This window comes from Oncorhynchus keta, chromosome 10, assembly GCF_023373465.1.
Source record: "Oncorhynchus keta strain PuntledgeMale-10-30-2019 chromosome 10, Oket_V2, whole genome shotgun sequence".
Taxonomy (NCBI): domain Eukaryota; kingdom Metazoa; phylum Chordata; class Actinopteri; order Salmoniformes; family Salmonidae; genus Oncorhynchus; species Oncorhynchus keta.
This window is the reverse complement of record NC_068430.1, coordinates 7,520,835-7,548,830: the sequence shown is the minus strand read 5'-3', so window position 1 is coordinate 7,548,830 and position 27,996 is coordinate 7,520,835. Positions and strand designations below refer to the sequence as shown.

Genomic DNA, 27,996 nt, shown 5'->3' with positions numbered 1-27,996 from the left:
CTCTACCCCTCTCCACCTCTCTCTACCCCTCTCTACCCCTCTACACCTCTCCACCCCTCTCTACCCCTATCCACCCCTCTACCCCTCTCCACCTCTCTCTACCCCTCTCTACCCCTCTACACCTCTCCACCTCTCTCTACCCCTCTCTACCCCTCTACCCCTCTCCACCTCTCTCTACCACTCTCCACCTCTCTCTACCCCTCTACACCTCTCCACCCCTCTCTACCCCTCTCCACCCCTCTACCCCTCTCCACCTCTCTCTACCCCTCTCTACCCCTCTACACCTCTCCACCCCTCTCTACCTCTCTACCCCTCTACACCTCTCTCTACCCCTCTCCACCCCTCTCCACCCCTCTCCACCCCTCTACCCCTCTCCACCTCTCTCTACCCCTCTCTACCCCTCTACACCTCTCCACCCCTCTCTACCTCTCTACCCCTCTACACCTCTCTCTACCCCTCTACCCCTCTCCACCTCTCTCTACCCCTCTCTACCCCTCTCCACCTCTCTACCTCTCTCTCTCGCTTTCTCTCTCCACCTCTCGCTAGCTCTCTCCACCTCTTTCTCCACCTCTCTCTACACCTCTCTGCACCTCTCTACCCCTCTCTACCTCTCGCTAGCTCTCTACACCTCTCTGCACCTCTCTACCCCTCTCTACCTCTCGCTAGCTCTCTACACCTCTCTGCACCTCTCTACACCTCTCTGCATCTCTCTACCCCTCTCTGCCTCTCTAACACACTGTCATGACATTTTCGTCTCCTCTTACTGCAAAGTGCCATGGTAGAGACAGGCTATAAATACCCTGACCCCTTCAGCATTCCACATGATTAATCCAGGGTCTGTTGTAGGCCTACATTATACTGTATTTCTCTCTGTCACACACACACACACACACACACACACACACACACACACACACACACACACACACACACACACACACACACACACACACACACACACACACACACACACACACACACACACACACACAGACAGACAGACAGACAGACAGACAGACAGACAGACAGACAGACAGACAGACAGACAGACAGACAGACAGACAGACAGCTCCTCTCTCTCTCTCTCTCTGTCATTTAATCTTCAAGACAAAGTCATGTTTAAGAGTTAGCTAGAGACAACAGCATGTGTGCTCTCACGCGGTGCGCTCGTCTACGTATTGTCTGCATGTATTTGTGTGAGGGCAGTGGGTGGGTAGTCTTGTTGTGGGCTACAGGGCAGGCAACGACTCGGATTGATAGATGCCAGCTGGCTTGGACTTTGGGGCCACACATACACACGCATGCCCACACATACACACGCATGCCCACACATACACACGCATGCCCACACATACACACGCATGCCCACACATACACACGCATGCCCACACATACACACGCATGCCCACACATACACACGCATGCCCACACATACACACGCATGCCCACACATACACACGCATGCCCACACATACACACGCATGCCCACACATACACACGCATGCCCACACATACACACGCATGCCCACACATACACACGCATGCCCACACATACACACGCATGCCCACACATACACACGCATGCCCACACATACACACGCATGCCCACACATACACACAGCCAAAATGAGGGACGTTTAGTCTTTATCATGCCACACCATGACTCTGATTTATAACTCTGGAGTCAGGAGTTAGTGTATGGTTACTTATTAACTTACTTATTTGATTATAATTAGAATTGTGTACTGTCGCTTTAAGAAACTGCTATGAGTTCTTTGAAAAGATACTGTAATCTTTCCCGATGATTCCTTTGAGGCAGCACTGAGTGACACTTCCTGAGGTGCAGTTGAAGGACCGTTATTCCACTTCTTCTACCGCTGTTGTTTTTGTTTCCTCATCTTGATAAAGTGGTTTGAATTTGCTGTGGAAAATAGGGTTCAGCTGAGCCATGTGAACGTTATTGTCTGCGACACACACAGCTAATTATGTATCCATGTATCCTATTAAACGGCCGATCAATGTCCTACAACCCAACCCATCTCTCTGCTCACAACAAAGACATATGATAGGCCTTTTAACTTTTCACAAACCTTTATTTATGAATAACCTACTGTGTAGAAATACTCAGCTAGCACATTTGACTCCTTGGAAGTTGAGGGAAAGTACGCTTTTGGTTTCCGACTGGTTCTGGGAACGAAACCATACGTTTCCGGTAAAACTGAAAGTTTTGTAAATGTTCTGAGAATGGAAGTGAACGTTTTGTCTGGTCTGGGAACGTACATTTTTAGGTTACCAGGGAGGTTCTGAGAACGTTTTACAATGACTTTTGTTGACGCTGAGAACAGAATGCATGTTCTTAAATAACATTCTTAGAACGTTCTTTGAACGTTACCAATGTTTCCTTGTGTGGTTTTTATGGAACGTTTTCTTAATGTTATGAGAACATTATTGTACTAGAACCAAGAGGAAACCTGCAGGAAACGTTATGCTGAAGTACTGAAATTCCCACCAAATTCCCTGGAACATATGTTTCTCATAACGTTATGTGCTAGCTGTACATTTTCCAGAATGTTGTGGGAAGATTGTATGCAAAATAACCACAGGACAACCACACACTAATAAACATATGGTTCTCAGAACGTTATGTGCTAGCTGGGAGTAGACCCTTTAAAATGTACACTATGAGAAGCACTCGTTTCCATAACCGACAATAATTTACTCTGAATGAGAATCCTTTCATAGTTATTAACTCCAATTCATTGTCATAGTTGAAACACTGTCCTTAAAGGGAAACGACAGTTGAGTCGAACACTGTGTAATTCAGAGTTAATGTTCGAGGGCTCTGGTTCAACGACAAAGGGTATTAATTTCCTTATTTCAGTTCTAATTAAAATGCTGTTGTTGTAACGATCCTCAGGTGTGTTGGTGGGAACATAGTGCTTCTGATTCAGGCCTTCAGAAAGAAGTTCATCATCCCTGAGTTTGATGCCTTTGTAACAAAGATAGATCAAATCTACGACACCGTCCAGAAAAACCATGACGGACATGTAAGTATATCTGTTTAACGTGTACAGTAGTTTAACGTGTGCAGTAGTATCTGTTTACCATGTACAGTATTATCTGTTTACTGTGTACAGTAGTTTACCGTGTACAGTAGTATCTGTTTACCGTGTACAGTAGTATTTGTTTAATGTGTACAGTAGTATTTGTTTACCGTGTACAATAGTATCTGTTTACCATGTACAGTAGTATCTGTTTACCGTGTACAGTAGTATCTGTTTAACATGTACAGTAGTATCTGTTTACCATGTACAGTAGTATCTGTTTACCGTGTACAGTAGTATTTGTTTAATGTGTACAGTAGTATTTGTTTACCGTGTACAGTAGTATCTGTTTACCGTGTACAGTAGTGTCTGTTTACCGTGTACAGTAGTGTCACGCCTTGGTCTTAGTGTTTTGTGTTTTCGTTGATTGTTTGGTCAGGCCAGGGTGTGACATGGGTTTGTTTTGTTGTATTTCGTATTGGGGTTTAAGGTTATTGGGATTACGGCTGATTAGGGGTGTTGTATGGCCTTGGCTGCCTGAGGCGGTTCTCAATCAGAGTCAGGTGATTCTCGTTGTCTCTGATGGGGAACCGTATTTAGGTAGCCTGGGTTTCGCTTTGTATTTCGTGGGTGATTGTTCCTGTCTCTGTGTAGTTTCACCAGATAGGCTGTAATAGGTTTCACGTTCCGTTTGTTGTTTTGATTTTGTATAAGTTATTTCATGTATCGCTCTTCATTTATTAAAGACATGAGTAACCACCACACTGCATTTCGGTCCGACTTTCTTTCAACAAACGAAGAACACCGTTACAAGTAGTTTACCGTGTACAGTAGTATCTGTTCACCGTGTACAGTAGTATCTGTTTACCATGTACAGTAGTATCTGTTTACCGTGTACAGTAGTATCTGTTTACCGTGTACAGTAGTATCTGTTTACCATGTACAGTAGTATCTGTTTAATGTGTACAGTAGTATCTATCTAACGTGTACAGTAGTATCTGTTTACCATGTACAGTAGTATCTGTTTACCGTGTACAGTAGTATCTGTTTACCATGTACAGTAGTATCTGTTTAATGTGTACAGTAGTATCTATCTAACGTGTACAGTAGTATCTGTTTACCGTGTACAGTAGTATCTGTTTACCATGTACAGTAGTATCTGTTTACCATGTACAGTAGTATCTGTTCACCATGTACAGTAGTATCTGTTTAATGTGTACAGTAGTATCTATTCACCATGTACAGTAGTATCTGTTCACCATGTACAGTAGTATCTGTTTACCGTGTACAGTAGTTTACCGTGTACAATAGTATCTGTTTACCATGTACAGTAGTATCTGTTTACCATGTACAGTAGTATCTGTTTACCGTGTACAGTAGTTTACCGTGTACAATAGTATCTGTTTACCGTGTACAGTAGTATCTGTTTACCGTGTACAGTAGTTTACCGTGTACAATAGTATCTGTTTACCATGTACAGTAGTATCTGTTTACCATGTACAGTAGTATCTGTTTACCATGTACAGTAGTATCTGTTTACCATGTACAGTAGTATCTGTTTACCGTGTACAGTAGTATCTGTTTACCGTGTACAGTAGTATCTGTTTACCATGTACAGTAGTATCTGTTTACCGTGTACAGTAGTATCTGTTTACCATGTACAGTAGTATCTGTTTACCGTGTACAGTAGTATCTGTTTACCGTGTACAGTAGTTTACCGTGTACAATAGTATCTGTTTACCATGTACAGTAGTATCTGTTTAATGTGTGCAGTAGTGTCTGTTTACCATATACAGTAGTATCTGTTTACCGTGTACAGTAGTATCTGTTTACCATGTATCTGTTTAATGTGTACAGTAGTATCTGTTTACCGTGTACAGTAGTATCTGTTTACCATGTACAGTAGTATCTGATTAATGTGTACAATAGTATCTGTTTACCATGTACAGTAGTATCTGTTTACCATGTACAGTAGTATCTGTTTACCGTGTACAGTAGTATCTGTTTACCGTGTACAGTAGTATCTGTTTACCGTGTACAGTAGTATCTGTTTACCATGTACAGTAGTATCTGTTTAATGTGTACAGTAGTATCTGTTTACCATGTACAGTAGTATCTATTTAACATGTACAGTAGTATCTGTTTACCATGTACAGTAGTATCTGTTTACCGTGTACAGTAGTATCTGTTTACCGTGTACAGTAGTATCTGTTTACCGTGTACAGTAGTATCTGTTTACCATGTACAGTAGTATCTGTTTAATGTGTAAAGTAGTATCTATCTAACGTGTACAGTAGTATCTATTTAACATGTACAGTAGTATCTGTTTACCGTGTACAGTAGTATCTGTTTACCATGTACAGTAGTATCTATCTAACGTGTACAGTAGTATCTGTTTAATGTGTACAGTAGTATCTATCTAACGTGTACAGTAGTATCTATTTAACATGTACAGTAGTATCTGTTTACCGTGTACAGTAGTATCTGTTTACCGTGTACAGTAGTATCTGTTTACCGTGTACAGTAGTATCTGTTTACCATGTACAGTAGTATCTGTTTAATGTGTACAGTAGTATCTATCTAACGTGTACAGTAGTATCTGTTTACCATGTACAGTAGTATCTATCTAACGTGTACAGTAGTATCTATTTAACATGTACAGTAGTATCTGTTTACCGTGTACAGTAGTATCTATCTAACGTGTACAGTAGTATCTGTTTACCATGTACAGTAGTATCTATCTAACGTGTACAGTAGTATCTGTTTACCGTGTACAGTAGTATCTGTTTAATGTGTACAGTATTGGCTTCATGACCTCCTTCTGATTTAATGTGATTGCTGCAGGGAAGGGTATGTGTCATGATTAACAGATCAGGGTGCGATTCTGGTAATGTACAGGAACTTATGTCCATTTGTTCTCCCGATCTGGGATACCTCACCATCAAACGCCTGACTGCATTACCTCCTGAGATAATTTTCTTAGGTTATTGTCATATACAGTTGAAGTCGGAAGTTTAATACATCTTAGATGTATGTTTAAATACAGAAAAACTCAGTTTTTCTCAATTCCTGACATTTCATCCTCGTACAAATTCCCTGTTTTAGGTCAGTTAGGATCACCACTTTATTTTAAGAATGTGAAATGTCAGAATAATAGTAGAGAGAATGATTTATTTCAGCTTTTATTTTCTTTCATCACATTCCCAGTGGGTCAGAAGTTTACATACACTCAATCAGTATTTGGTAGCATTGCCTTTAAATTGTTTAACTTGGGTCAAACTTTCAGGTAGCCTTCCACAAGCTTCCCACAATAAGTTGGGTGAATTGTGGCCCATTCCTCCTGACAGAGCTGGTGTAACTGAGTCAGGTTTTTAGGCCTCCTTTCTTTCACACACATTTTCAGTTCTGCCCACAAATGTTCTATTGGATTGAGGTCAGGTCTTTGTGATGGCCACTTCAATACCTTGACTTTGTTGTCCTTAAGCCATTTTGCCACAACTTTGGAAGAATGCTTGTGGTCATTGTCCATTTGGAAAACCCATTTGCGACCAAGCTTTAACTTCCTGACTGATATCTTGAGTTGTTGCTTCAATATATCCACATAATTTTACCTCCTTATGATGCCATCTATTTTGTGAAGTGCACCAGCCCCTCCTGCAGCAAAGCACACCCCCACAACATGATGCTGCCACCCCGTGCTTCACTGTTGGGATGGTGTTCTTCGGCTTGCAAGCATCCCCCTTTTTCCTCCAAACATAACGATGATCATTATGGCCAAACAGGGTGCATGTGGCAGGGACTCCAGACAATCACAAATCATAAAGGGAAAGCCACATCGTGGACACTGACTCCTCACTGCCAGACAAGCTGAACACCTTTTTCATCCGATTCGAGGAAAACAACACAGAGCCGCCGACGTGGGCTCCCGTCGCTCACGAGGTCTGTGTGCTCCCGATCTTCTTGGCCGACGTAATAAAGTCGTTCAAGCGTGTTAACCCTTGCAAGGCTGCTGGACTGGTTGGAGTGTTTACGGACATTCAATCTCTCACTATCCCAGTCTGTTGTCCCCACTTGCTTCAAGATGTCCTTCATTGTTCTTGTACCCAAGAAGCCGAAGGTAACTGAACTAAATGGACAGGGTTAAAAGCTTCAAGTTCCTCGACCTGCACATCACTTAGGAACAGAAAGGGTCCCTCCACACCGACAGCATGGTGAAGACAGAGCAAGAGCGCCTCTTCAACCTCACAAGGCTGAATAAATTTGTCTTGGCCCCTAAGACACCATGAACTTCTATAAATGCACCGTCGAGAGCATTCTGTCGGGCTGTATCACCGCCCAATATAGCAACTGCACCACCCTCAACCGAAGGGCTCTCCAGAGGGTGGTGCAGTCAGTCCAACGCATTACTGGGGGCGTACTGCCTGCCCTTCAGGACATCTACAACACCCATCGTAGGAAGGCCAAGAAGATCATCAAAGATCTCAACCACTCAAGCCACGGCCAGTTCACCCCACTACCATCGAGAAGGTGGAGACAGAGAGACTGAAAAACAGCTTCTATCTCCAGCAGAGTATGTGAGCAGAGTGGAGCCAAAAGTGAAATGCATTCCATGTCACTACCCCATGAAGCTGTTTGAGAGAATGCACAGAGGGTGCAAAGCTGTCATCAAGGCAAAGGGTGGCTACTTTGAAGAACCTCAGGTCTAAAATATATTTAGATTTGTTTAACACTTTTTTGGTTACTACATGATTCCATATGTGTTATTTCATAGTTTTGATATCTTCACTATTATTCTACAATGTAGAAAATAGTAAAAACCCTTGAATGAGTAGGTGTGTCCAAACTTTTGACTGGTACTGTATAACCATTTCCATTCATATACTGTCCATACTGTCTATACACACCATATACTGTATATATATATATATATATATATATATATATATATACTGTATATGTATATACAGTGCATTCGGAAAGTATTCAGGCCCCTTGGCATTTTCCCAATTTTTTTTACGTTACAGCCTTATTCTAAAATTGATTAAATCATTTTTCCCCGTCATCAATCTGCACAGCTTTTTTCAGGTCTCTACAGAGATGTTCGATCGGATTCAAGTCCGGGCTCTGGCGGGGCTACTCAAGGACATTCACAGACCTGTCCCAAAGCCACTCCTGTGTTGTCTAGGCTGTGTGCTTCGGGTCGTTGTCCTGATGGAAGGTGAACCTTCACCCCGGTCTGAGATCCCGAGCACTCTGGAGCAGGTTTTCATCAAGGATCTATCCATACTTTGCTCCGTTAATCTTTGTCTCGGTCCTGACCAGTCTCCCAGTCCCTTCCGCTGAGAAACATCCCAACAGCAAGATGCTGCCACCACCATGCTTCACCATAGAGGTGGTGCCAGGTTTCCTCCAGTCGTGACACTTGGCATTCAGGCCAAACAGTTCAATCTTAGTTTCAAAAGACCAAAGAATCTTGTTTCTCATGATCTGAGTCTTTAGGTGCCTTTTGGCAAACTCAAAGCGGGCTGTTATGTGCCTTTTACTGAAGAGTGGCTTCTGTCTGGCCACCGTACCATAAAGGCCTGATTGGTGGAGTGCTGCATAGATGGTTGTCCTTCTGGAAGGTTCTCCCATCTCCACATAGGAACTCTAGAGCTCTGTCTGAGTGACCATTGGGTTCTACAATCAAGTTGTAGAAACAACTCAAGGATGATCAATGGAAATTTCGAGTCTCATAGCAAAGGATCTGAATACTTATGTAAATAAGATATTTCTGTTATTTATTTTTTAAACATTTGCCATTATGGGGTATCGTGTTTAGATTGCTGAGGAAAATAAAATATTTAATCGAATAAGGATGTAGAATAAGGATGTAACAAAATGTGGAAAAATTCAAGCGGTCTGATACTTTTCCGAAGGCACTGTTTTTATTCCAGACTCTGACATTGTTAGTTCTGATATTTCTTTTTTTTTTTTAAATGGGGGGGGGGCAGGGCTAACTGCATTTCTAGATATTACTGCACTGTGTTGGAGCTGGAAACATGCACCTGTTCTAATGGTCTGTCTGTACTTCCTGGTTACAGGTAGCAGTCTACATTCCCCACCTGGCCAAGTTCAGTCCTGATCTCTGGGGTGTGTCTCTGTGTACTGTAGATGGACAGAGGTATGTACAATAGTCCTGATCTCTGGGGGTGTGTCTCTGTGTACTGTAGATGGACAGAGGATGTCTGGTAGGTTAAAAGTGATTTAAAAACATAACTGAATGTGAAATAGTTACTTATGCTGACAACTAGGCCTTCTCTCCCTTTCTTCTTTCTTCCCTGGTTTCTCTTCCTATCTCTTCCCCTGTCTCCTCTCTGTCTCCTCTCTGTCTCCTCCCTGTCTCCTCTCTGTCTCCTCCCTGTCTCCTCCCTGTCTCCTCTCTGTCTCCTCTCTGTCTCCTCTCTGTCTCCTCCCTGTCTCCTCCCTGTCTCCTCCCTGTCTCCTCCCTGTCTCCTCTCTGTCTCCTCCCTGTCTCCTCCCTGTCTCCTCCCTGTCTCCTCCCTGTCTCCTCCCTGTCTCCTCTCTGTCTCCTCCCTGTCTCCTCCCTGTCTCCTCCCTGTCTCCTCCCTGTCTCCTCCCTGTCTCCTCCCTGTCTCCTCTCTGTCTCCTCCCTGTCTCCTCCCTGTCTCCTCCCTGTCTCCTCTCTGTCTCCTCTGTCTCCTCCCTGTCTCCTCCCTGTCTCCTCTCTGTCTCCTCCCTGTCTCCTCCCTGTCTCCTCCCTGTCTCCTCTCTGTCTCCTCCCTGTCTCCTCTCTGTCTCCTCCCTGTCTCCTCCCTGTTTCCTCCCTGTCTCCTCTCTGTCTCCTCCCTGTCTCCTCCATGTCTCCTGCCTCCAGACACTCAGTAGGAGAAAGCAAGCAGCCCTTCTGTCTCCAGTCGTGTGTGAAGCCTCTGGAGTATGCTGTGGCCATCCACGAGGCTGGGACAGAGAAGGTACACCGCTATGTGGGGATGGAGCCCAGCGGACTCAAGTTCAACAAGCTCTACCTGGATGAGGAAGGTGGGTAAGGGAACCCTTGCTATATTGTAGGGGTGTTAGTTAGTTTGGCGGAAGAATACGATTTGATTTCAGTAGAAGTTAAGGCCATGTGAGTTCAAAGTGACAAGATAGTTCTTCTACTTTCTACCAAGTGGACATGATATCGTCTGTCTTAAGACTTGTCGCTCAAAATTCCACTTCTATGAATATACTGTGTTAAATCTGTTTTAACCCTGATACTTGTGTGCCTAGACAAACCCCACAACCCCATGGTGAATGCTGGAGCCATTGTCATCAGCTCTCTTATCAAGGTAACTAGGCAGACGGCCTACAGACCACACGTATACATGCTATGAGTATATCCTGCCTGACTGAATCTTCCCCTAAAACATCCCACCCTCAATGATGTGTCAACAATATACGTCACTGTCAGTACGTTTCTGAATCCACGTGGCTGAAACCCTACTGACGGTTCAGTGGTTTCTGAATCCACGTGGCTGAAACCCTACTGACGCTTCAGTGGTTTCTGAATCCACGTGGCTGAAACCCTACTGACGGTTCAGTGGTTTCTGAATCCACGTGGCTGAAACCCCACTGACGGTTCAGTGGTTTCTGAATCCACGTGGCTGAAACCCCACTGACGGTTCAGTGGTTTCTGAATCCACGTGGCTGAAACCCCACTGACGGTTCAGTGGTTTCTAAATCCACGTGGCTGAAACCCCACTGACGGTTCAGTGGTTTCTGAATCCACGTGGCTGAAACCCTACTGACGCTTCAGTTGTTTCTGAATCAACGTGGCTGAAACCCCACTGACCGTTCAGTGGTTTCTAAATCCACGTGGCTGAAACCCCACTGACGGTTCAGTGGTTTCTGAATCCACGTGGCTGAAACCCCACTGACGGTTCAGTGGTTTCTGAATCCACGTGGCTGAAACCCCACTGACGGTTCAGTGGTTTCTGAATCCACGTGGCTGAAACCCCACTGACGGTTCAGTGGTTTCTGAATCCACGTGGCTGAAACCCCACTGACGGTTCAGTGGTTTCTGAATCCACGTGGCTGAAACCCTACTGACGCTTCAGTGGTTTCTGAATCCACGTGGTTGAAACCAGTTCAATGTTTGACATGTAAAACAAATACAAACACAGAAGTAAGATCCAGGTTGCCTGCCAACCTTGGACCCAACACTGACCTAATTTGGCTTTGTCCCTGACACATACTTGTCTGCTCGTCGTCTTTTCTATTGGTCCCATTGTGTAACGTTCAAGCTCAGTCAAACAGTATTTGAACCCGGGTATATCTGGCATGGCTGTAGATAGTAGTCACATAGTACAATAGTGTAGTCAGTAGTGTAGTCAGTAGTGTAGTCTGTAGTGTCGCCAGTAGTGTCGTCAGTAGTGTAGTCAGTAGTGTAGTCTGTACTGTCATCAGTAGTGCCGCTAGTAGTGTAGTCAGTAGTGTAGTCAGTAGTGTAGTCTGTAGTGTCATCAGTAGTGCCGCTAGTAGTGTAGTCAGTAGTGTAGTCAGTAGTGTCGTCTGTAGTGTCATCAGTAGTGTCGCCAGTAGTGTCGTCAGTAGTGTAGTCAGTAGTGTAGTCAGTAGTGTTGTCAGTAGTGTCATCAGTAGTGTCGTCAGTAGTGTGTCAGTAGTGTCGCCAGTAGTGTGTCAGTAGTGTCGCCAGTAGTGTCATCAGTAGTGTAGTCAGCAGGGTAGTCAGTGGTGTAGTCAGTAGTGTCGTCAGTAGTGTGTCAGTAGTGTATCAGTAGTGTCGTCAGTAGTGTGTCAGTAGTGGGTCAGTAGTGTGTCAGTAGTGTAGTCAGTAGTGTAGTCAGTAGTGTGTCAGTAGTGTGTCAGTAGTGTCGTCAGTAGTGTGTCAGTAGTGTGTCAGTAGTGTAGTCAGTAGTGTAGTCAGTAGTGTCGTCAGTAGTGTCAGTGGTGTAGTCAGTAGTGTGTCAGTAGTGTGTCAGTAGTGTAGTCAGTAGTGTAATCAGTAGTGTGTCAGTAGTGTCGCCAGTAGTGTAGTCAGTAGTGTAGTCAGTAGTGTGTCAGTAGTGTAGTCAGTAGTGTAGTCAGTAGTGTAGTCAGTAGTGTAGTCAGTAGTGTGTCAGTAGTGTAGTCAGTAGTGTGTCAGTAGTGTAGTCAGTAGTGTAGTCAGTAGTGTCGTCAGTAGTGTAGTCAGTAGTGTAGTCAGTAGTGTGTCAGTAGTGTGTCAGTAGTGTAGTCAGTAGTGTCATCAGTAGTGTGATCAGTAGTGTAGTCAGTAGTGTTGTCAGTAGTGTCATCAGTAGTGTCATCAGTAGTGTCGTCAGTAGTGTGTCAGTAGTGTCGCCAGTAGTGTCGTCAGTAGTGTCGTCAGCAGGGTAGTCAGTAGTGTAGTCAGTAGTGTGTCAGTAGTGTGTCAGTAGTGTAGTCAGTAGTGTCATCAGTAGTGTCATCAGTAGTGTAGTCAGTAGTGTTGTCAGTAGTGTCATCAGTAGTGTCATCAGTAGTGTCGTCAGTAGTGTGTCAGTAGTGTCGCCAGTAGTGTAATCAGTAGTGTAGTCAGCAGGGTAGTCAGTGGTGTAGTCAGTAGTGTCATCAGTAGTGTAGTCAGTATTGTAGTCAGGAGTGTCGTCAGTAGTGTAGTCAGTAGTGTCGTCAGTAGTGTGTCAGTAGTGTGTCAGTAGTGTCGTCAGTAGTGTCATCAGTAGTGTCGTCAGTAGTGTTATCAGTAGTGTAGTCAGTAGTGTAGTTAGCAGGGTAGTCAGTGGTGTAGTCAGTAGTGTCGCCAGTAGTGTCATCAGTAGTGTAGTCAGTAGTGTGTCAGTAGTGTCATCAGTAGTGTAGTCAGTAGTGTCGCCAGTAGTGTCATCAGTAGTGTAGTCAGTAGTGTCGCCAGTAGTGTAGTCAGTAGTGTCGCCAGTAGTGTCATCAGTAGTGTAGTCAGCAGTGTAGTCAGTGGTGTCGTCAGTAGTGTCGTCAGTAGTGTCGCCAGTAGTGTCATCAGTAGTGTAGTCAGCAGTGTAGTCAGTGGTGTAGTCAGTAGTGTCATCAGTAGTGTCGTCAGTAGTGTCGTCAGTAGTGTCGTCAGTAGTGTCATCAGTAGTGTAGTCAGTAGTGTCATCAGTAGTGTCATCAGTAGTGTAGTCAGTAGTGTAGTCAGTAGTGTCGCCAGTAGTGTAGTCAGTAGTGTCGTCAGTAGTGTCGCCAGTAGTGTAGTCAGTAGTGTCATCAGTAGTGTAGTCAGTATTGTAGTCAGGAGTGTCGTCAGTAGTGTCGTCCAGTAGTGTGTCAGTAGTGTGTCAGTAGTGTCGTCAGTAGTGTCATCAGTAGTGTCGTCAGTAGTGTTATCAGTAGTGTAGTCAGTAGTGTAGTTAGCAGGGTAGTCAGTGGTGTAGTCAGTAGTGTCGCCAGTAGTGTCATCAGTAGTGTAGTCAGTAGTGTGTCAGTAGTGTCATCAGTAGTGTAGTCAGTAGTGTCGCCAGTAGTGTCATCAGTAGTGTAGTCAGTAGTGTCGCCAGTAGTGTAGTCAGTAGTGTCGCCAGTAGTGTCATCAGTAGTGTCGTCAGTAGTGTGTCAGTAGTGTCGCCAGTAGTGTGTCAGTAGTGTCGCCAGTAGTGTCATCAGTAGTGTAGTCAGCAGGGTAGTCAGTGGTGTAGTCAGTAGTGTCGTCAGTAGTGTCGTCAGTAGTGTGTCAGTAGTGTGTCAGTAGTGTCGTCAGTAGTGTGTCAGTAGTGTCGTCAGTAGTGTCGTCAGTAGTGTGTCAGTAGTGTGTCAGTAGTGTAGTCAGTAGTGTAGTCAGTAGTGTGTCAGTAGTGTAGTCAGTAGTGTAGTCAGTAGTGTGTCAGTAGTGTGTCAGTAGTGTCGTCAGTAGTGTCAGTAGTGTAGTCAGTAGTGTAGTCAGTAGTGTGTCAGTAGTGTCGCCAGTAGTGTAGTCAGTAGTGTAGTCAGTAGTGTGTCAGTAGTGTGTCAGTAGTGTAGTCAGTAGTGTTGTCAGTAGTGTCGTCAGTAGTGTAGTCAGTAGTGTCATCAGTAGTGTAGTCAGTAGTGTCGTCAGTAGTGTAGTCAGTAGTGTCGTCAGTAGTGTCGTCAGTAGTGTAGTCAGTAGTGTAGTCAGTAGGGTAGTCAGCAGTGTAGTCAGTAGGGTAGTCAGTAGGGTAGTCAGTAGTGTCGTCAGTAGTGTCGTCAGTAGTGTCATCAGTAGTGTCATCAGTAGTGTCGCCAGTAGTGTAGTCAGTAGTGTCTTCAGTAGTGTCGCCAGTAGTGTAGTCAGTAGTGTAGTCAGTAGTGTAGTCAGTAGTGTCATCAGTAGTGTAGTCAGTAGTGTCATCAGTAGTGTAGTCAGTAGTGTAGTCAGCAGTGTAGTCAGTAGGGTAGTCAGTAGGGTAGTCAGTAGTGTCGTCAGTAGTGTCGTCAGTAGTGTCATCAGTAGTGTCATCAGTAGTGTAGTCAGTAGTGTAGTCAGCAGGGTATTCAGTGGTGTAGTCAGTAGGGTAGTCAGTAGTGTCGTCAGTAGTGTCGTCAGTAGTGTAGTCAGTAGTGTAGTCAGTAGGGTATTCAGTGGTGTAGTCAGTAGGGTAGTCAGTAGTGTCGTCAGTAGTGTGTCAGTAGTGTCATCAGTAGTGTCATCAGTAGTGTCGTCAGTAGTGTAGTCAGTAGTGTAGTCAGCAGGGTATTCAGTGGTGTAGTCAGTAGGGTAGTCAGTAGTGTGTCAGCAGGGTAGTCAGTAGTGTAGTCAGTAGTGTCGTCAGTAGGGTAGTCAGTAGTGTAGTCAGTAGTGTATCAGTAGTGTGTCAGTAGTGTGTCAGTAGTGTCGTCAGTAGTGCCGCTAGTAGTTTAGTCAGTAGTGTAGTCAGTAGTGCCGCTAGTAGTTTAGTCAGTAGTGTCGTCAGTAGTGTAGTCAGTAGTGTGTCAGTAGTGTTTCAGTAGTGTGTCAGTAGTGTAGTCAGTAGTGTGTCAGTAGTGTGTCAGTAGTGTCGCCAGTAGTGTAGTCAGTAGTGTAGTCAGTAGTGTGTCAGTAGTGTAGTCGATAGTGTAGTCGATAGTGTAGTCGATAGTGTCGTCAGTAGTGTTGCGTGTTCTTAACTCTTTGGTTGAATCGGCTTTATTACTCTCCTCTCATCCTCACACCATGCTGGGGTACTCTCCTCTCATCCTCACACCATGCTGGGGTACTCTCCTCTCATCCTCACACCATGCTGGGGTACTCTCCTCTCATCAACACACCATGCTGGGGTACTCTCCTCTCATCAACACACCATGCTGGGGTACTCTCCTCTCATCCACACACCATGCTGGGGTACTCTCCTCTCATCCACACACCATGCTGGGGTACTCTCCTCTCATCAACACACCATGCTGGGGTACTCTCCTCTCATCAACACACCATGCTGGGGTACTCTCCTCTCATCAACACACCATGCTGGGGTACTCTCCTCTCATCCACACACCATGCTGGGGTACTCTCCTCTCATCCTCACACCATGCTGGGGTACTCTCCTCTCATCCTCACACCATGCTGGGGTACTCTCCTCTCATCCTCACACCATGCTGGGGTACTCTCCTCTCATCCTCACACCATGCTGGGGTACTCTCCTCTCATCAACACACCATGCTGGGGTACTCTCCTCTCATCATCACACCATGCTGGGGTACTCTCCTCTCATCCACACCATGCTGGGGTACTCTCCTCTCATCAACACACCATGCTGGGGTACTCTCCTCTCATCCTCACACCATGCTGGGGTACTCTCCTCTCATCCACACACCATGCTGGGGTACTCTCCTCTCATCAACACACCATGCTGGGGTACTCTCCTCTCATCCTCACACCATGCTGGGGTACTCTCCTCTCATCCACACACCATGCTGGGGTACTCTCCTCTCATCAACACACCATGCTGGGGTACTCTCCTCTCATCAACACACCATGCTGGGGTACTCTCCTCTCATCCACACACCATGCTGGGGTACTCTCCTCTCATCAACACACCATGCTGGGGTACTCTCCTCTCATCCTCACACCATGCTGGGGTACTCTCCTCTCATCAACACACCATGCTGGGGTACTCTCCTCTCATCAACACACCATGCTGGGGTACTCTCCTCTCATCAACACACCATGCTGGGGTACTCTCCTCTCATCCACACACCATGCTGGGGTACTCTCCTCTCATCAACACACCATGCTGGGGTACTCTCCTCTCATCAACACACCATGCTGGGGTACTCTCCTCTCATCCACACAACATGCTGGGGTACTCTCCTATCATCCTCACACCATGCTGGGGGACAGAGATAACCTGAAGACAGAGATAACCTGAAGACAGAGATAACCTGAAGAAGACAGAGATAACCTGAAGAAGACAGAGATAACCTGAAGAAGACAGAGATAACCTGAAGAAGACAGAGATAACCTGAAGAAGACGGAGATAACCTGAAGAAGACGGAGATAACCTGAAGAAGACGGAGATAACCTGAAGAAGACGGAGATAACCTGAAGAAGACGGAGATAACCTGAAGACGGAGATAACCTGAAGACGGAGATAACCTGAAGACGGAGATAACCTGAAGACAGAGATAACCTGAAGACAGAGATAACCTGAAGACAGAGATAACCTGAAGACGGAGATAACCTGAAGACGGAGATAACCTGAAGGAATAACAGCAGGGTTTAAGTCTGGATTTCTGCTTACCTGTTCAGAGTTCATCTTCGATTGAATCGATATACTGAAATGGAAATGTTACTGAGTAATACATCTTTGTGAAGTAAACTATCTTATTTATGCCCCCAATACAGGAAATGCATTGACATATGAGATTTGGGGTCACTTGGGCCATCACTTCAATGCTATTGAATTTGAATACAGTAAAACAAAAGTTATTTCACAAGCAAATCCACCCTATCAGTGCTTGATCAGTGATATATAATGTACTTGTACTCATAATGTACTTGTACTTGTTTCAGACCAGGTGCTGTTGATTTGGAACAGGTGTACTGTTGAAAGTGTCTGTAAACTGCTGAGACTTCATGAAAATCGTTACCACTATCTTTACAAGCTGCTATATACCGTACACACTGCGATGACTGCTTTCTTTTGTCACCTTGAACAATATTAGTAGGTTATCGGGACATCATTAATAATACTATAGTAAAGTTTACAGCCTCCTGTGTCCTAAAGTCCTGGTTATTGGGACATCATTAATAATATCAAATCAAATGTATTTATAAAGCCCTTCTTACATCAGCTGATATCTCAAAGTGCTGTACAGAAACCCAGCCTAAAACCCCAAACAGCAAGCAATGCAGGTGTAGAAGCACAGTGGCTAGGAAAAACTCCCTGGAAAGGCCAAAACCTAGGAAGAAACCTAGAGAGGAACCAGGCTATGAGGGGTGGCCAGTCCTCTTCTGGCTGTGCCGGGTGGAGATTATAACAGATCATGACCAAGATGTTCAAATGTTCATAAATGACCAGCAGGGTCAGATAATAATAATCACAGTAGTTGTTGAGCGTGCAGCAAGTCTGCACCTCAGGAGTAAATGTCAGTTGGCTTTTCATAGCCGATCATTAAGAGTATCTCTACCGCTCCTGCTGTCTCTAGAGAGTTGAAAACAGCAGGTCTGGGACAGGTAGAACGTCCGGTGAACAGGTCAGGGTTCCATAGCCAATCATTAAGAGTACCTCTACTGCTCCTGCTGTCTCTAGAGAGTTGAAAACAGCAGGTCTGGGACAGGTAGCACGTCCGGTGAACAGGTCAGGGTTCCATAGCCAATCATTAAGAGTACCTCTACTGCTCCTGCTGTCTCTAGAGAGTTGAAAACAGCAGGTCTGGGACAGGTAGCACGTCCGGTGAACAGGTCAGGGTTCCATAGCCGATCATTAAGAGTACCTCTACTGCTCCTGCTGTCTCTAGAGAGTTGAAAACAGCAGGTCTGGGACAGGTAGCACGTCCGGTGAACAGGTCAGGGCTCCACAGCCTCAGGCAGAACAGTTTAAACTGGAGCAGCAAGGAGTCATCATGCCATGTAGTCCTGAGGCATGGTCCTAGGGCTCAGGTCCTCCGAGAGAGAGAAAGAAAGAAAGATAGAATTAGAGAGAGCATACTTAAATACACACAGGACACCGGATAAGACAGGAGAAGTACTCCAGATATAACAGACTGACCCTAGCCCCCCGACACATAAACTACTGCAGCATAAATACTGGAGGCTGAGATAGGAGGGGTCAGGAGACACTGTGGCCCCATCCGAGGACACCCCCAGACAGGGCCAAACAGGCAGGATATAACCCCGGCCACTTTGCCAAAGCACAGCCCCCAGACCACTAGCGGGATATCTTCAACCACCAACTTACCATCTTGAGACAAGGCCGAGTATAGCCCACAAAGATCTCCGCCACGGCACAACCCAAGGGGGGCGCCAACCCAGACAGGAAGATCACGTCAGCACCCCTCCTAGGGACGGCATGAAAGAGCACCAGTAAGCCAGTGACTCAGTCCCTGTAATAGGGTTAGAGGCAGAGAATCTCAGTGGAGAGAGAGGAACCGGCCAGGCAGAGATAAGCAAGGGCGGTTCGTTGCTCCAGAGCCTTTTTGTTCACCTCCTCACTCCTGGGCCAGACTACACTCAAATCAATCATATTACCTACTGAAGAGATGAGTCTTCAGTAAAGACTTAAAGGTTGAGACCGAGTCTGCGTCTCTCACATGGGTAGGCAGACCATTCCATAAAAATGGAGCTCTATAGAAAGTCCTGCCTCCAGCTGTTTGCTTAGAAATTCTAGGGACAATTAGGAGGCCTGCGTCTTGTGACCGTAGCGTACGTGTAGGTATGTAGGACAGGACCAAATCAGAGAGATAAGTAGAAGCAAGCCCATGTAATGCTTTGTAGGTTAGCAGTAAAACCTTGACATCAGCCCTGGCCTTAACAGGAAGACAGTGTAGGGAGGCTAGCACTGGAGTAATATGATAACATTTTTTGGTTCTAGTCAGGATTCTAGCAGCCGTATTTAGCACTAACTGAAGTTTATTTAGTGCTTTATCCGCGTAGCCGGAAAGTAGAGCATTGCAGTAGTCTAAGCTAGAAGTAACAAAAGCATGGATTCATTTTTCTGCATAATTTTTGGACAGAAAGTTTCTGATTTTTGCGTAGATGGAAAAAAGTTGTCCTTGAAACAGTCTTGATATGTTCGTCAAAAGAGAGATCAGGTTCCAGAGTAACGTCGAGGTCCTTCACAGTTTTATTTGAGACGACTGTACAACCATCAAGATTAATTGTCAGATTCAACAGAAGATCTCTTTGTTTCTTGGGACCTAGAACAAGCATCTCTGTTTTGTCAGAGTTTAAAAGTAGAACGTTTGCAGCCATCCACTTCCTTATGTCTGAAACACATGCTTCTAGCGAGGGCAATTTTGAGGCTTCACCATGTTTCATTGAAATGTACAGCTGTGTGTCATCCGCATAGCAGTGAGAGTTAACATTATATTTTCGAATGACATCCCCAAGAGGTAGAATATATAGTGAAAACCAATCTGGTCCTAAACCGGAACCTTGAGGAACACCGAAATTTACAGTTGATTTGTCAGAGGACAAACCATTCACAGAGACAAATTGATCTATTTCCGACAGATAAGATCTAAACCAGGCCAGAACGTGTCCATGTAGACCAATTTGGGTTTCCAATCTCTCAAAAAGAACGTGGTGATTGATGGTATCAAAAGCAGCACTAAGGTCTAGGAGCACGAGGACAGATGCAGAGCCTAATACTGTAGTAAAATGTTCAGCCTCCTGTAATTCTAAAGTCCTTAAGAAGACTGCTACCCTGTGGTTGACTTAGCTAAAGGCCTTTTAATGTGAGTGTCTTTTACGTTGCTTTTACGCGACATGAATGTTATTTATGTCTGTTCTTCCCCCTTCTCTGTGTCACTAGCCTGGCTCAAACAAGGCAGAGAAGTTTGACTATGTAAGTACTATACTGTACATATCATTCATGTCATTCCGTACATCTCACCTGACATTGACACATATACAATAGCGTTTAGTAGAACACACAATACAATCTTGACACAATACCACGCTACCCCACCCTACGCCAGCATTTCTCTTGTCTTTGCCACCTGAGAATAACTAAATATCAGTCATCTTTTGTCCTCAGGTGATGGATTTTATCAAGAAGATGGCTGGTCAAGAGTATGTGGGGTTCAGCAATGCCACGTGAGTTTTTTTTTGCTAATGTCTTAAATTTGCCAGAAAAAAAAGACATTTCTAAAACATTTTCTCTTTGTTGCATTATTGATGTGATGTTGTCAGGGACTCTTTTTTTGGTCTCTTGTGTCTCTCAGGTTCCAGTCTGAAAAAGAAACAGGCGACAGAAATTTTGCAATTGGATATTACCTCAAAGAGAAGAAGGTCAGTAAAGGTAGAGAGTGTACAACTTGTTTTAATGGAGAAGAAGGTCAGTAAAGGTAGAGAGTGTACAACTTGTTTTAATGGAGAAGAAGGTCAGTAAAGGTAGAGAGTGTAGAACTTGTTTTAATAGTGAAGAAGGTCAGTAAAGGTAGAGAGTGTAGAACTTGTTTTAATAGAGAAGAAGGTCAGTAAAGGTAGAGAGTGTAGAACTTGTTTTAATAGAGAAGAAGGTCAGTAAAGGTAGAGAGTGTAGAACTTGTTTTAATAGAGAAGAAGGTCAGTAAAGGTAGAGAGTGTAGAACTTGTTTTAATAGAGAAGAAGGTCAGTAAAGGTAGAGAGTGTATAACTTGTTTTAATAGAGAAGGTCAGTAAAGGTAGAGAGTGTACAACTTGTTTTAATAGAGAAGAAGGTCAGTAAAGGTAGAGAGTGTACAACTTGTTTTAATAGAGAAGGTCAGTAAAGGTAGAGAGTGTAGAACTTTTAATAGCTTTGAATGAAAATTTTAAAAAACAAAAGGGAATATGTACAGTGCATTTGGAAAGTATTCAGACCCCTTGACTTTTTCCACATTTTGTTACTGTAATGGAGTGAGAGGGTGGGTGTGTGAAGGCCGGTATCATCCTGTTTGTTAAATAAGTCAGCCTAATTACACACACCTGAATCTAATTAGCTTGGAGCTTGGTCAGTGGTTTATTAACCTGGCTTTGGCACATATACTCCGCGATACGTCGCGCCTAAGAACAGCTTTTTGCCACCATATACCACACCCCATCGGGCCTTATTGCTATTATATAAACTGGTTTCCATCTGCAGTGTTTTCCTCGTGGGGCAGAAATTATATTATAAACTGGTGTCCATCTGCAGTGTTTTCCTCGTGGGGAAGAAATTATATTATAAACTGGTTTCCATCTGCAGTGTTTTCCTCGTGGGGCAGAAATGATATTATAAACTGGTTTCCATCTGCAGTGTTTTCCTCGTGGGGCAGAAATGATATTATAAACTGGTTTCCATCTGCAGTGTTTTCCTCGTGGGGCAGAAATGATATTATAAACTGGTTTCCATCTGCAGTGTTTTCCTCGTGGGGCAGATATGATATTATAAACTGGTTTCCATCTGCAGTGTTTTCCTCGTGGGGCAGAAATGATTGATGCACTGGACTTCTACTTCCAGGTAAACGATACATCCTCAAAATAGCACTTTACCACACTGTGATGCTGTGATACTGTGATACTGTGATACTGTGATGCTGTGATGCTGTGATACTGTGATACTGTGATGCTGTGATGCTGTGACACTGTGATACTGTGATGCTGTGATACTGTGATACTGTGATGCTGTGATGCTGTGATGCTGTGATACTGTGATACTGTGATACTGTGATGCTGTGATACTGTGATGCTGTGATACTGTGATGCTGTGATACTGTGATGCTGTGATGCTGTGATACTGTGATGCTGTGATGCTGTGATACTGTGATGCTGTGATACTGTGATGCTGTGATGCTGTGATACTGTGATACTGTGATGCTGTGATACTGTGATGCTGTGATACTGTGATGCTGTGATACTGTGATGCTGTGATACTGTGATACTGTGATGCTGTGATGCTGTGATACTGTGATGCTGTGATACTGTGATGCTGTTATACTGTGATACTGTGATACTGTGATGCTGTGTATATGTTGAATATTTCTACTAATGCATCATGATGATTTATTACTGGAAAATGTCATAGAGCATCACCTCTATACAGTATGTATGAGGAGTCACAGACACTGAGTCACAGACACTGAGTCACAGATATCGAATCACAGACAATGAGTCACGGGCACTGAGTCACGGGCACTGAGTCACGGGCACTGAGTCACGGGCACTGAGTCACAGACACTGAGTCACAGACACAGAGTCACAGACACCGGAGTCACAGACACTGTAGACACTCTCTCTATGTTTGTGTAAATCAATTATTTCCTTTCAGCTGTGTTCCATAGAGGTGACCTGTGAGTCTGGGAGTGTCATGGCCGCCACGCTAGCCCATGGGGGCATCTGCCCAATCACAGGCGAGCGGGTACTGAGTGCCGAGGCCGTTCGGAATACTCTGAGCCTCATGCACTCCTGCGGCATGTACGACTTCTCTGGGCAGATGGCCTTCCATGTAAGTCATACTGTAGTCATATATTAGTCATATAGTAGTTATACAGTAGTTATATAGTAGTTACACAGTAGTTATATAGTAGTTATACAGTAGTCATATAGTAGTTATACAGTAGTTATACAGTAGTCATATAGTAGTTATACAGTAGTTATATAGTAATTATATAGTAGTTATATAGTAGTTATATAGTAGTCATATAGTAGTTATACAGTAGTCATATAGTAGTTATACAGTAGTTATACAGTAGTCATATAGTAGTTATACAGTAGTTATACAGTAGTCATATAGTAGTTATACAGTAGTAGTTATATAGTAGTCATATAGTAGTTATACAGTAGTTATACAGTAGTTATATAGTAGTTATATAGTAGTCATATAGTAGTTATATAGTAGTTATACAGTAGTCCTCTGATACAGTTGGGAAAGGTATACTACTACCTATGTATATGAATTTAATGTATTTATACATGTACTGTACATGTTTTGTATTCTATGTTATGTGTCTTGAATGTAGCAATCCATCACCACTTTAAGTTTCCTCTCAGGAAATAAAATCTATTTCAATTTAATTGAATTCATTGTGTAGTAGCTTAAACTTTTAAAAATGCCATGTATTTATAGTTTTGGTAACGTATAGTCTTGGTAACGTATAGTTTTGGTAACGTATAGTCTTGGTAACGTATAGTCTTGGTAACGTATAGTTTTGGTAACGTATAGTCTTGGTAACGTATAGTTTTGGTAACGTATAGTCTTGGTAACGTATAGTCTTGGTAACGTATAGTCTTGGTAACATTCTGGTAACGTATAGTTTTGGTAACGTATAGTCTTGGTAACATTTTGGTAACGTATAGTCTTGGTAACGTATAGTCTTGGTAACATTTTGGTAACGTATAGTCTTGGTAACGTATAGTCTTGGTAACGTATAGTCTTGATAACGTATAGTCTTGGTAACGTATAGTTTTGGTAACGTATAGTTTTGGTAACGTATAGTCTTGGTAACGTATAGTCTTGGTAACGTATAGTCTTGGTAACGTATAGTCTTGATAACGTATAGTCTTGGTAACGTATAGTTTTGGTAACGTATAGTCTTGGTAACGTATAGTCTTGGTAACGTATAGTCTTGGTAACGTATAGTCTTGGTAACGTATAGTCTTGGTAACGTATAGTTTTGGTAACGTATAGTCTTGGTAACGTATAGTCTTGGTAACGTATAGTCTTGGTAACGTATAGTCTTGGTAACGTATAGTTTTGGTAACGTATAGTCTTGGTAACATTTTGGTAACGTATAGTCTTGGTAACGTATAGTCTTGATAACGTATAGTCTTGATAACGTATAGTATTGGTAACGTATAGTCTTGATAACGTATAGTCTTGATAACGTATAGTATTGGTAACGTATAGTCTTGGTAACGTATAGTCTTGGTAACGTATAGTCTTGATAACGTATAGTATTGGTAACGTATAGTCTTGATAACGTATAGTCTTGATAACGTATAGTCTTGAGTCTTGGTAACGTATAGTCTTGGTAACGTAAACCTTTTAAACATGTATTGGTCAAATTAAGGCCACTTCAAAAAAAAAATGGTTCTTTCTCAGGTGGGCTTGCCTGCAAAGTCTGGGGTGTCTGGAGCGGTTCTGTTGGTTGTCCCTAACGTCATGGGAGTGATGTGTTGGTCACCTCCTTTAGACAAGGTTGGAAACAGTGTCCGAGGAATACACTTCTGCCAGGTAACGTTACTAGCTTTATTTCCAGGTGTTATAAATAATATCTCCCTATGTACAGGTTATGAATGTGTTATAAAGTCTGTATGTAGGTACCCTTCAATAGTGTTACCACATACATAATGTTTCTGCCTCTCGATGTTGTACCGGAGACTGAACTGTCTTTTTGACATGCTTTGGTTTTTCAGGAGCTGGTGTCTTCGTTTAACTTCCACAACTATGACAACCTGAGACACTTTGTCAAGAAGCAGGACCCTCGAAGGCAGGATGGGGATGATAGGGTAAGGGATTTTGTGACTTAAGAGAGTTATAAGGTAAACATAACAACAATTGATCATATTTGCTAAAACATAAAGTGAGGTTTAAGTTTGCTTTTGTTATGATGTGTCCTATGAATGGTTATGTAGCTGTGTCCTATGAATAATATAATAATAATAATATATGCCATTTAGCAGACGCTTTTATCCAAAGCGACTTCCCGGGAATCAAACCCACTACCCTGGCGTTACAAGCGCCATGCTCTACCAACTGAGCTACAGAAGGACCACCAGAATGGTTATGTCGCTGTGTCCTATGAATGGTTATGTAGCTGTGTATTTTTATGTAGCTGTGTCCTATGAACGGTTATGTAGCTGTGTCCTATGAACGGTTATGTAGCTGTGTGCTATGAATGGTTATGTAGCTGTGTACTATGAATGGTTATGTAGCTGTGTACTATGAATGGTTATGTAGCTGTGTCCTATGAACGGTTATGTAGCTGTGTCCTATGAATGGTTATGTAGCTGTGTATTTTTATGTAGCTGTGTCCTATGAATGGTTATGTAGCTGTGTATTTTTATGTAACTGTGTCCTATGAACGGTTATGTAGCTGTGTCCTATGAACGGTTATGTAACTGTGTCCTATGAATGGTTATGTAGCTGTGTACTATGAATGGTTATGTAGCTGTGTATTTTTATGTAGCTGTGTCCTATGAATGGTTATGTCGCTGTGTCCTATGAATGGTTATGTAGCTGTGTATTTTTATGTAGCTGTGTCCTATGAACGGTTATGTAGCTGTGTCCTATGAACGGTTATGTAGCTGTGTACTATGAACGGTTATGTAACTGTGTCCTATGAATGGTTATGTAGCTGTGTCCTATGAATGGTTATGTAGCTGTGTATTTTTATGTAGCTGTGTCCTATGAATGGTTATGTAGCTGTGTATTTTTATGTAGCTGTGTCCTATGAACGGTTATGTAACTGTGTCCTATGAATGGTTATGTAGCTGTGTCCTATGAACGGTTATGTAGCTGTGTCCTATGAATAGTTATGTAACTGTGTCCTATGAATGGTTTTGTAGCTGTGTCCTATGAATGGTTATGTAGCTGTGTCCTATGAATAGTTATGTAACTGTGTCCTATGAATGGTAATGTAGCTGTGTCCTATGAATGGTTATGTAGCTGTGTCCTATGAATGGTTATGTAACTGTGTCCTATGAATGGTAATGTAGCTGTGTCCTATGAATGGTTATGTAGCTGTGTATGTAGCTGTGTCCTATGAATGGTTATGTAGCTGTGTATGTAGCTGTGTCCTATGAATGGTTATGTAGCTGTGTATGTAGCTGTGTCCTATGAATGGTTATGTAGCTGTGTCCTATGAATGGTTATGTTTCTGTGTACTATGAATGGTTATGTAGCTGTGTCCTATGAATGGTTATGTAGCTGTGTCCTATGAATGGTTATGTAGCTGTGTGCCAGTGTCCCATCCAGTCTAAGTTGTGTTTATCTCTGCTATATCTGTAGAACAAGTCTGTGGTGAACTTGATGTTTGCGGCCTACAGTGGAGATGTGTCAGCCCTCAGAAGGTAAAATAACCATCATCTAGGAGGTTGTATGTAGAGACCAACCTGGTTATTAAATTAATGCAAAGTAATTGTATTGTTCGTTTTACTACTCGTCTTACTGCTGTAGATGGCACTCTCTCCTCGCGAGCAGTCCTTCACAGTAAACCTCTTGGAAATGAGGAATGTTATGTAGAATATCACTGGTCTCCTATCCTGCCGTCTCAGGTTTGCTCTGTCCTCGATGGACATGGAGCTGAAAGACTATGACTCTAGGACAGCTCTACACGTGGCTGCAGCAGAGGGTGAGCTACAATCCATTGGTGGCTCCTAGTTGGTATTATGTCTTATAATGCATCATAGTGATGTTACAGCTACCTCGTTGTTATGTCAGCTTCTAGCAGGTGTTATAATGCACTAGAAGGGTATCATAAGGCATTGCGTGTTTGTTAACCCCTAAGATACGTAGTGTTTTGTCCTCAGGTCATGTAGAAGTGGTACGGTTCCTAACAGACACCTGCAAAGTGAACCCCTTTGTGAAAGATAGGTACTGTAGCATTCATTCCTCCACCCCTCCACCCCTGTTCATTCATCCACTCCTCTGTTCATTCATCCACCCCTCTGTTCATTCACTCCTCCATTCATTCCTCCACCCCTCTGTTCATTCAATCACCCCTCTGTTCGTTCATCCACCCCTCCATTCATTCATCCACCCCTCTGTTCATTCACTCCTCCATTCATTCATCCACCCCTCTGTTCATTCATCCACTCCTCTGTTCATTCATCCACTCCTCTGTTCATTCATCCACCCCTCTGTTCATTCATCCACTCCTCCATTCATTCATCCACCCCTCTGTTCATTCATCCACTCCTCTGTTCATTCATCCACCCCTCTGTTCATTCATCCACCCCTCTGTTCATTCATCCACTCCTCTGTTCATTCATCCACCCCTCTGTTCATTCACTCCTCCATTCATTCATCCACCCCTCTGTTCATTCATCCACTCCTTCATTCATTCATCCACTCCTCCATTCATTCATCCACTCCTCCATTCATTCATTCACTCCTTCATTCATTCATCCACTCCTCCATTCATTCATCCACTCCTCCATTCATTCATCCACTCCTCCATTCATTCATCCACTCCTCCATTAATTCATCCACTCCTCCATTCATTCATCCACCCCTCTATTCATTCATCCACTTCTCCAGTCATTCATCCACCCCTCTATTCATCCACCCCTCCATTCATTCATCCACCTATATCAGTCTATGTTGACTGAGCCTCCAACCTACAGTAACAACACCCCTTAGCTGTTCTGCTATCTAGACTCACTGTATATCCCCAGCCTCATGCCTTATTTCTCCATCTCATTCTGTCCTCTGTGGCTGTCGTTTTTACTCAAAAGGTTAGTGCGTGGAGTAACATCTGACATTGTTCTGACTCATCTTTACCACCTCCCTCCAGGTGGAGCAGCATTCCCCTGGACGATGCCCTGCAGTTTGGCCACGGTGCCGTGGTGAAGGTCTTACAGGAGTACCAGGTGGCTTGCCAGGAACAGGACAGACTACCAGTGGCTGATATCATACCCATCCCCCCCAAACTAGAGACTGTAGAAGGCATGGTGTGATCAGGGGGGCCGTTGGTATTAAGCTCTACAATTAGGAGTGCTGATCTACCATCAGTTTGGCGTAACGAAACAGATAATTATAGACATTGAGGACCTGATCCTAGATCACCACTCCTACTTGATAAATCATTAGGCCCCAAACAGAAGAAAAACGTACTGAAACATGGAGGGACTTCAAATCCAATAACAAACACTCATTTTAGTTTTCAGTTGCAAAT

The 27,996-nt window shown here is 43.6% G+C and overlaps 1 protein-coding gene across 1 annotated transcript in view; it reads left to right on the top strand.

The window, feature by feature from the left end:
- The window catches only part of LOC118389602 (glutaminase kidney isoform, mitochondrial-like), a 37,064-nt gene extending 9,120 nt beyond the window's left edge, over positions 1-27,944 (top strand). Inside the window, exons 4-18 of the mRNA XM_052526382.1 lie at positions 2,918-3,047; positions 9,128-9,207; positions 9,922-10,085; positions 10,317-10,375; positions 19,970-20,002; positions 20,195-20,253; positions 20,382-20,448; positions 21,570-21,620; positions 22,428-22,604; positions 24,201-24,332; positions 24,515-24,607; positions 26,109-26,170; positions 26,375-26,451; positions 26,630-26,693; positions 27,616-27,944. Coding sequence (XP_052382342.1) covers positions 2,918-3,047; positions 9,128-9,207; positions 9,922-10,085; positions 10,317-10,375; positions 19,970-20,002; positions 20,195-20,253; positions 20,382-20,448; positions 21,570-21,620; positions 22,428-22,604; positions 24,201-24,332; positions 24,515-24,607; positions 26,109-26,170; positions 26,375-26,451; positions 26,630-26,693; positions 27,616-27,778 — 1,411 coding nt within the window. The 3' untranslated portion in view covers positions 27,779-27,944. The remainder of the gene's footprint in view (positions 1-2,917; positions 3,048-9,127; positions 9,208-9,921; positions 10,086-10,316; positions 10,376-19,969; positions 20,003-20,194; positions 20,254-20,381; positions 20,449-21,569; positions 21,621-22,427; positions 22,605-24,200; positions 24,333-24,514; positions 24,608-26,108; positions 26,171-26,374; positions 26,452-26,629; positions 26,694-27,615) is intronic.
- The last annotated feature ends 52 nt before the right edge of the window (positions 27,945-27,996 follow it).